General features: G+C 39.5%; 1 protein-coding gene across 1 annotated transcript; it reads left to right on the forward strand.

Moving 5' to 3' along the window:
* The first annotated feature begins 5,062 nt into the window (after positions 1-5,062).
* LOC133294583 (multifunctional methyltransferase subunit TRM112 homolog A-like) lies at positions 5,063-8,817 on the forward strand. Its single transcript, XM_061493282.1, has 2 exons — positions 5,063-5,198; positions 8,109-8,817. Exon 2 carries the CDS (start codon positions 8,156-8,158, stop codon positions 8,522-8,524), a length of 369 nt encoding a protein of 122 aa, XP_061349266.1. The 5' UTR covers positions 5,063-5,198; positions 8,109-8,155; the 3' UTR covers positions 8,525-8,817.
* The last annotated feature ends 930 nt before the right edge of the window (positions 8,818-9,747 follow it).

Raw genomic sequence — 9,747 nt, forward strand, 5'->3', positions numbered from 1 at the left:
CAAATTAGCCATCGGCAATCCAATCAGATCTACCGAGTAATCATGGCCATCCCACTGAAACACGACATCTCGATGTATAGTGGAGGTATCACACTTTTCTCCGGTGGCGGTGGTTAACCGCAACGGTGGAGAAAGTACAAACATGGGAAACTCAAGCCCCACAGCAATCGGGGTTGCAATAAAGGAATGCGTAGCCCCGGAATCAATCAAAACATCAACAATTCCGCTAAAGGAAATAGTACCTCTGACAGGGTTCGGAGTCCTATCTGTCTGCTAACGATCTAAAGTGTAGACTCCTCCCGTGGCAGGTTGCACATATGGTGCCGCTGTAGTTGGAAGGGGAACCATATGCAATGGAACTGCCTGAACTGCTGCAGCCCCTCGCCATCGACAACGGACAGTCTCTAACATAGTGGCCCTCCTTGCCACACTGAAAGCATAAAGTCTGGCCGGTAGCACCCGGCCCCAAATGAACCTTCCCATATCCCGAGCATCTGGGAGGAAGAGGTCTCGCGGTAATCCCCTGAGTCGTAGTCCTCTTGAACTGATTCGGCGCTTGCCTAGCCGCCAACTGCTTTCCCTTGCCCTGACCAGCAAACTTTCTGTCCTTCCACGAAGTGGAACTACCAGTTCCCTTCTCATCAGCAATCTTGGCCCTCTTGGCCTTACTTGTGATACAGACATCCTCGATGTCCTTACACTACTGCACCAGTGTACCGAGGTCCCTTGATGCAGCTCCAGCAATATGCTCAGCAATCACCTCACTAAGTCCTCTGCGGAACTTAGCCGCCAAAAAGCTCGGAGTGGGCACAACCATCCGAAAGTAGGCGAACTTCACAAGCTCGTTAAACTTGGCCAGGTACTTGTCAACAGACATCGAGCCCTGAACCAATCTATCAATTCTCCCTGCTTCCTCTCCTGCGCATCGTAAGGGAAGTATCTGCCCAAGAAGCAGTCCTCGAAGAATGGCCATGTCATAACATGACCCTGCATCTTATAAGCACGAGAGGTGTTCATCCACCACTCATGTGCATCACCCTCCAGCATGTACGTGGCGAACATCAGCTTCTGCGAGTCAGTACACTGCATAACCCGGAAGATCTTCTCCAATGCTTGCAGCCATCTCGCAACAACAATGAGATCAAGTGCCCCATCGAATGAAGGTGGCTTATGCTTACGGAAAGCATTCAGCCGGCGGTCTATAATATCCCGATCCTCAGCAGGCTCCACATGGGTTCCATCACCCCAGTGAGTTGACCAGTGCCTCCAACATGGCTCTGGCTCTCGTCCTGCAGACTAGGTGGAGGCGACGGAGGTGGTGGCGGTGGAGGTGGTGGCGGAGGGAACTGACCCACAGCAGGTCCAGCCCTCATCTCCTCCAACATAACCCGCATCATGGTCATGTTCGCTAGCCTGTTCGTCTCAAGGACATCCTCGGTGGTCCTCCGATTTGCCTGGCGAACATCTTCTGCGGCCTTCCGGTTCTCCTCACGAATGGCATCCATCATCGCCGTGTTGGCCAATCTAGCGGCCTCTTGATCGGCTATCCTAGTCGCCTGCATCTCAGCTAATGCAGTCAGGACAGGATCCGGATCCTCAGTGGTCTCGCGGTTTCTCCTAGGTATTACCATGACTCTGCACAAGTTACACAAAGAATAAGTTGATCTGGCCTATGCAATGTGGTCACACATGCATCATCATAGCAAAACCCATCAGAGGAAACACACAAAACAGACTCGCGACCAAACATTCTAAGTTATTGCAATACATGCAGGCTTTTCCCTAGAAAGTTTTCTGATACCATAAAATGTAACACCCTGTGTTAACCCGGTTTGTTAACATGTCATCGTATTAAGCCACGCTTAATTAAAAATGCAGAATATCTTTTTCTTTTCAATTATGATGTCATTAATCATTACCAACTTGCTTACTTAATCAGTTAATAAAACATTGCCTGTATGTAAATTTCAAAAGACAACTAACTGGAATACCTTATTAATTAAATACATAAATATGTCTCTAGTCACGGAACTACAACACGTAGACCGGACAACCCTGATAGTTTATACAACTCAGTTAAACTAAGACATAACATAAATCAAAGTGGCATGGACAAACCCCATGCTCACCCAAATAAGGCACACGCCCAACATCAGTCTCAACAGCAGCAACATAATAAAAGCAAGCTAAAGACCTAACATCAGCAGATAAATCCAGCATCCAACCATGTCAGCATATAAACAGTAATATCATCAACTAAGCTCCGGCATCATGCCGTCAGAGGCATCAACCCCTAAGTTACCTGAAATAAGCGCCCCAAACGTGGGGTGAGATCTCTAAACAAGAAATCTCAGTAAGACAAGGGGTCCTCAAGGATCTTCCACCCCAAGCTCACTTACATGTGCAATATAAGTTCAAAAGCAGTTAACAGTATAAGTTCTCAAAATAGTGCAATGTAGCAGATAATCATGTCATGTATGTTATAACAATTCTACTGATCAGAGAAGTGTAGGAATCCATCTAAACCCACACGGTACTAGCCATTCGCTGCACCCATCCACAAAACCGCCCATTGGCCTCCTGTAGGCGTAACAACACAATACATATCATAAGCAATTGCATTTAACAGCTCATTAGCATTTCAATAAAATAGTACATGAAAACACATCATGCATACAACCATCCCCCCATGGGAAATGGTGGAACCAAACAATGGCTAGACCGAGGACACAAAAGCTTACCTCTTAAGCTAACTATCCAATCCAAGAGTCCACAAAATCTCAAAGTCCACAAACAGCAAGATCATAATCTGTTTAGACCAATTATAGCATCAATATTCATACTCTATAAGCATACTAAAAAAGACAACGCCTTTCTCTTACGTTTTACGTCTTTAGGCTCCTCACAAAGCCATAAGCCCTTAATCACTTAGATTCTGACTTAGTTTATTATCACAGAGGTTCAACATAACCCACCATGGGTCCACAAACCCATAAATATCATTCTGTATGAACAGTGCAGCCACTGTTCATCGAAAACTTAGAATATCCGGATATTTGTCGGGGGCATATCCGGATATCATATCCAGATATTTCGCGACAGAATGCAGTTCTGCATTTCGCGAGATATCCTTTCCAAAGGTGACTCATTTCATGCATACAGAAGCCCAAACATGCGATTTAAGGTGTGTTTAACATTACCAAACCTTAAGTTAGCAACTTTAGTTCATTAAATGCATCAAGGTTCCATTTTTAATCATTAAACTCATGATCAAAGGTTGTACAACTTACCCAAGGTTCAAAACAAAAATGGATGATGCTCTTGGAGCTCACTTGAAGCTCCCAAAGTCCAGCACACTCAAAGACACGAAAATGGCACACCACCAAGGTTCTTTCTCACCAAAAATGGTTTCTTGAAGCCTCCAATGGCATGAACAAAGGCTCACACCAAGGGACACACCAACTCAGCCCCTCAACACCTCACTAGCAGCATCTAAACTTAGAACACAAGGCTTTTCTCCCACACAAGTCTTAACCGCACCCAACCATAGTGTTTTGATGAAGAAAGGGTAGAGAAATGCGGTTACTTTGGAGGTTTCTAAGAGAAGTTGAAGGTGACAAGAAGGAGAGGCTGATCATCAGCCACAATGCCTCACGTAGAGTTAATAGTATGGCCTAGGGTTGTGTGCAAAAGTTGCATTTATAGTTACTTAGGAATTAAACACACAGTATTAGCGCTAATAGCTACGCTTAGCATTTTAATCCCAAACTTTGGAATCTGAACCTACTCATTTTTTTAAGATTTATCATATTTTTATTTTATTTTTCGCAGCACTTTTCCGGTACGCGCTTTTCCATAGCCAGTATCAGTTCTGGCACCATTTCTCATTATTTTAACTTGGAACTTGTTTTACAAGTCCTATATATTATTCTAGGAATTATCATGCACTTATTATAATTTTCCGGGACACTTTTTCGGTACGCATTTATACCGAGTAGCAGAACCGGTATCTGCATTTTTCGTCCGAAAAGCGACTTTCAGCATTATTAATCAATTACCATAATTATTTAAGACTCATAACAATTATTAGGGTCAATTATGAAATTATTTCCTAATTTCACATAATTAATCAATTAATTTCCTTAAATAACGGTGCAGGTTCTTACAGTCAATAAGCAGCAGATTACTCAAATATTTCAAAAGAAAAAAAATCATTTGTGTGAAAAAGTGAAAAAAAGAAAGATATCCAATGATGAGAACAAACCATTTTTTTTAACAACCGGGCTGGATCACTGGTTTTCACCAAAACTGGCTGGATTTTACCAATTCTAATATTTAGCTGATCCGCTATTTTATCCAAGCCGATTATATGATTAATTTACCGATTCTCAAATGGGTTTTTAAACACCGGCTGTAAGTGAGATAGAGGAGGCAATGAGAGCCATTTTACGGTCAATCGTGGTGCAATAGTGCTACTAAGGGTGTTTGCGGTCTGGATTGGATTGATTTTCAATTTTTTGAAAATCCTAAAATTTGTTTTATGATTATTGTGCAAATAACATCTTTTGTATATATTGGCTTTGTAAAAAAAAATTGAAATATAAAAGCACAAGTAAACGATAATATAATTTTTTTTTTTGTAATGAGATATGAAGCTCTACGCAGATGAAATTTTGTTGATGAGATGTGACTAAATTTTTTCTTGGGTTTAGTTGATGGGTTAATCGATATTGGGTTTAGAAATTTTTGGGCTATAATTGGGAAAGACCCAAGTAGATAGAGGGGAATTAATTTGTTGGATCAGTTTTCATCAACCAATCCGAAAACTGATCTAATTCAATTAAAATTTGCGATTTTTTTTCAATTTTCAATTTTTTGATTTTTTGGTTATCGATTTTTCGGTTCGGTCATCACAGTTTGGATCGGTTGATAAACACTCTTACGTGCCACTATATTGAAGTTGTGCAAGTTTACATTTTTACCCTCCATTTAAAATTATAACACTAACAATTTAACGGTCCTTTTGTCTTTTGACCCTTAAATATCTGAACCCTTTCCCCATCGACAAACCCCTTTCTGACTCTCTTCGACAAACCTCTTCCCCTGCAAAGACTAGCGACCAGCGTAGACCGGCGACCTGCCACTGCGACGGCGACGGAGAAGGCGAAGGCGACGCTGAGAGACAGACGAAAACTTCTGTAACTTCGTGACTCCCCCTCTCTCACTCTGTTTTGTAACTTCTGTTCTATGCTTTTATTTTTTATTTATTTATTTTTTTGATTTGGTTACAATTTAACCCTTTAGTTGATTAATCTTAACTACAAAGGCAGAAACACCTTGGTTTTTGGTTCGTCTCTGTTTTGATTAGTATTTGTTTTTGGTTTATAACTCTTTTTTTTAATACATATTTTTTTCTATGAAGTTGTTATATGTGTGGTTATATATCTATATAACAGGTAAATGCATAGGACTCCACTAGCGTTTTTGGGTGTAACCAAATGCCTTCACCCAACATCTTGAGGTTTTGTGTTCAATTGGTTTTTTACAGGGTTTGCTATCTGTATTTGATAACTGTGATTTTTAGCTCAAAGGGGTGTCAGATAAAAAAAGTGTTAGTGGTGATGTGGGCCGTGGAGTGGTCATCAGCATTATGCCATTATCTAGATCTGCTGCATCTTTCAAATCTATGGTGAAGGCTTTATAGGATGAGGGGCAGGGTTTCCTTATTGAGTTCAAAGACATGGCTGTTACATACACCGTTTGTACCGGCTGTGTCGGCGAGTGTTAGGAAACCCCTAATTAGGAAGAATAAGAGGAATAACGACAATAGGTAGTGGAAAATATTCCAACAGAATTAAAATACCAGTTAGTTAGTTAGTTAGTTGGAGGAAAAGGGCATATTCCAACAGAATTAAAATACCAGTTAATTAGTTAGTTAGGTGGTGTTTGGTAAGAGGTATATTTTCAGAATGCTGGGGAAGTGAAGGTGGGCATGTATGAATCTCATGTTTGGTATCCCAATTGAGAAAACTTCCCTAGGAAAGCTATTTCCCCTGAATTCCTTTGACTGTGTAATTTTTGGATGAAAACCCTATGGAAGAATACCACCCAGAGGATGGGTATCCTTGAATTGATGGGGAAATGAAAAATGTCATACCAAAAGAACCCTTACTTTATTTTTGAATCTCGTCGTCACCCACTAGCCACGACTTTCTTGTTATTTGCTGACATCTCATGTTTAAAGGAAAAGAAATGAGGAAAAAAAAAGATGCTGTAGTGAGAGTAGTTGAGAGTGATTGATTACCGTTTGTTTTCTAAGAAAGAAAAGCTTCGTTAATAAGAGCTTAAGTTAAAATATCCTTGAATTGATGGAGGATCGTGGGGGTATATGAAAAAAATTAGCCTTTCTTTTACAACTGATAATATTTCTGAAAATGGAGTTGCTATGGAGGATGAGAAACATGTTTTGAAAAAAATTATTGATGAAGCAACTAAGGAGAACATAAACGAAGAAGTTGAAGTTGAGTGGAATGCAGAAATTCAGACCAAATGAAGTATTTGAACCTGTAGTAAAAGCTGAAGGCCCCAATTTTGCAGCAAGTAAAAGGGTTATTTTCGTATTTTTAATACATTTCCCCATCAATATTCTACTTTCAACCAAACATAGACTCAGTAAACTTAACCCAATTTTCCTGGTAATTTTTCAGCCTACCAAACAACTTTTTTTACATTTTCTTACCAAACTCACTTTCCAACCATTTTCCTATCAATTACATTTCCCTAGTATTCAAAAAATTTCTCCTCAACCAAACGCTACCTTAGAGTAAAAGGGTGGGAAGATGTAAGAATAAAATGAGGTGAAGACAGGTGAAGAGAGCTTTTTGTGAGTTAGTCAATTGAGAGGAGAGGGCCAGAATATTTGTTCTTTGGATTATTTGATTGTTTAGAGATACCCTTTGTAATTTGCTATCTCTTCTACAAGCAAGACTCATTCTTGCTTCCCACACGATGTTCTTTTAATAAAAACACTTTCTTTCTTGTATTTAGGGTGAGCCTGGAACAATGGTAAAACTGTTCCCGTAGTAAAACCCTTTGTGAATGAAAGCTCACGGGTTCGAATCCAAGAAACGGTCTCTTTGCAATTATGCAAGAGTAAGGCTGCGTACAAAGATTGCTTCCACCCCACTCTCGTTAGTCGGGGTTTAATGGGGAGTTTTTTTATTTTCCTTCTTGTATTTGCTTGCCCGTTCTAAACCAGTTCCTATATACTGGTATAATGACATTAGCTAGTGAAGAATAGTCCTACAGAATTAAAATAGCAGTTAGACTTAGTTAGAGGTAAAGAGCAGGAAGATGTAAGAATAAGCGGGAAGATGTAAGAAGGCAGTCTTGTGAGTTAGTCAGTTGAGAGGAGAGTTCCACAGAATTCTTTCTCTGGATTGTTCAATTGTTTAGAGATACCCATTGTAACCTGCTATCTCTTCTGCAAGAAAGACTCCTTGCTGCCTGGAGGAGGTTCTTTCAATTAAAATTACATTCTTTCTTGTATTTTCTTGCTGTTCTAAAGCAGTTCCTATCAGTGAGTTTGGTTATGTTGATTTTGTCATAGACCGTGAATGTAACTAACATATGATGATAACAATGGCAGATTAAGTGATACATACATAAATTGGTTACTATAGATTTGGGCGTAAGGATTTTTTTTTTTCATTAATAAACCGGAGCAGTGGTAAAGCTGTTCTTTCAGGATTGAAAGGTTATAGGTTCGAATCCAGGAAACAGCCTCTTTGCAATCATGCAAGGGTAAGGCTGCGTACAAGGATTGCCTCCACCCTACACTCGCTAGTTGGGTTTTATGGGGAGTGATTTTTTTTAATAGCTTTGGTGCATTGTTGGGGACTTGGGCATATAGCAGATTCTAGATCTATTTTGTTTAGCATTGGTAATTGATATTGTAGCTTGATTTAGAGTTTAGACTTTAGACATGCTGCTTTTGATATTTTTCAATTGTATTATTGTTCAAGAACAAATTTTTTTATTCTATTTGATTAAATGTATTATGTATTGTTGGGATGTTTGAGTTGAGAATATGTATTTTGAACTCGTAGAGCTGATTGCTAAGTGCTACCACTGATATTGTGAATTATTGGGAAAGATGAGACTGCTAACACACAATATGCTATCGTCGAACATAAAGGGCGTGGTGAATGGATTTCCACTGCGCATTGAAGCAGAGAAAGTGGTAGAAAAGACAGTCGAAATGAATGGCGAGTTTCTGAAAAAGATGTTCGAGAAGATTGATTGGAAGGCTTTTGTGGATGCATCAAGGTCCATGGGATACACTGAACTACCTGAAGAGGCTGACTCTTCCATGCTGGATTCAGATGAATTTCTGAATAGGTTTCATCATGCCCTCTTGGAACTCCACCTTGAAGAAGGTGCCCTTGTTTGCCCTGAGACTGGACGACGCTTCCCCATCAGTAAGGGCATTCCGAATATGCTTCTTCACGAGGATGAGGTCTGAATTTCACTATTAGTCAATTATATCACCCTCACCTGTTTAATGGCACCCTCGTGTTTACTATGTCCTTTGTCGCTCTGGTAAAAAATGCTGGTAATGGAAAGAATTCAACTGCAATTAGGATGGATAGTTTTGATCATCGAGATTACCTTATTTTGTCGACAGATGTTGTTGCCTCTCACTGAGCTATTGTTGTTTAATTTGACTATTTCCAACTGAATATGATATTAAACTGCTGCAACAGCATCTAAGGCTTCTTGTTTTAGATGAGTTTCTATTACTTCCTTTTGAATTGATGCCAGTTATTGTTGAATGACTGTTTGTTTTCCTTCTGGAACGTCTCACATGTCCCAAAAATTGTTTCACGTGAATTTAAGCACGATCATGACCCCTCATAAGTCATCAATAGGTATATATGTTTGTTACTAAATTAAAAATCCCCTAGCATCCAAGAGGGGGAATCTTTTCTGAGATCCTTCAGCTTTTAAGCCAAGAGATCTTATTGAGATATGTGTTTAGATCTCAGTCAAACCAACGAAAAGAGAAACCAAAGCCTTTTTTTTATTACTGTGAATAGAGAATGTAACATCACTTTGAGAATGTAACATCACTTACATATGTCAAGAGCATGTGAAAATACCTCCGTGGACTAGCAGGAGCTCCCATCTGTTTTTACATCGTGGGACAATGCACCAAATCAATGACATGCAAATATTTGCATCTAAACACTTTCCTCTACTGTACGTAGTTGTGCTCTATGGTGGCTGTTAAACAAGTTGAAAACTCTAGTCACCTCATATATTTTCCTGCTTTGACTATTATTATTTTTCCTGTCTTTGACCAAAAACCTCAAATTTACACATGCGTTAACAAGTAGATGATTCAGTTAGATGCAAGCAATGCAAGAGTGTCAGTCTGCCTTATAACACACAGCCAGCTATGCAGGGTGAAAAGTTGAAGTAACAGAGTCGCACTTCATATTTATGGTAGTTTTGATAAAAACTTGCACTAAATTACCATGAACCGGTCTGGAAGGGTTCTTTTTTCTTTTTTCTTTTTCACATGAGTGTTTAGATGCCTCCTCTTAAAAAAATCATAAAAAAAAGTTAAAAACTTATTTTCTTCTAAGCTTAAATTTCTATTTTTTTTCAAAAATAAAAGTTAAAAAACAAATATTTTCTTAAAAAAATCTAAATTTGGTCCAACCCCACCCCCAACCAATCTTA

This window comes from Gastrolobium bilobum, unplaced genomic scaffold, assembly GCF_033153095.1.
Source record: "Gastrolobium bilobum isolate Gb01-03AN ecotype WA unplaced genomic scaffold, APGP_CSIRO_Gbil_v1 utg47561, whole genome shotgun sequence".
Classification (NCBI taxonomy): domain Eukaryota; kingdom Viridiplantae; phylum Streptophyta; class Magnoliopsida; order Fabales; family Fabaceae; genus Gastrolobium; species Gastrolobium bilobum.

Bases quoted from the DNA above. Each gene is read 5' to 3' on its own strand.
- LOC133294583 (XM_061493282.1), top strand. From the start codon at position 8,156: ATGAGACTGCTAACACACAATATGCTATCGTCGAACATAAAGGGCGTG.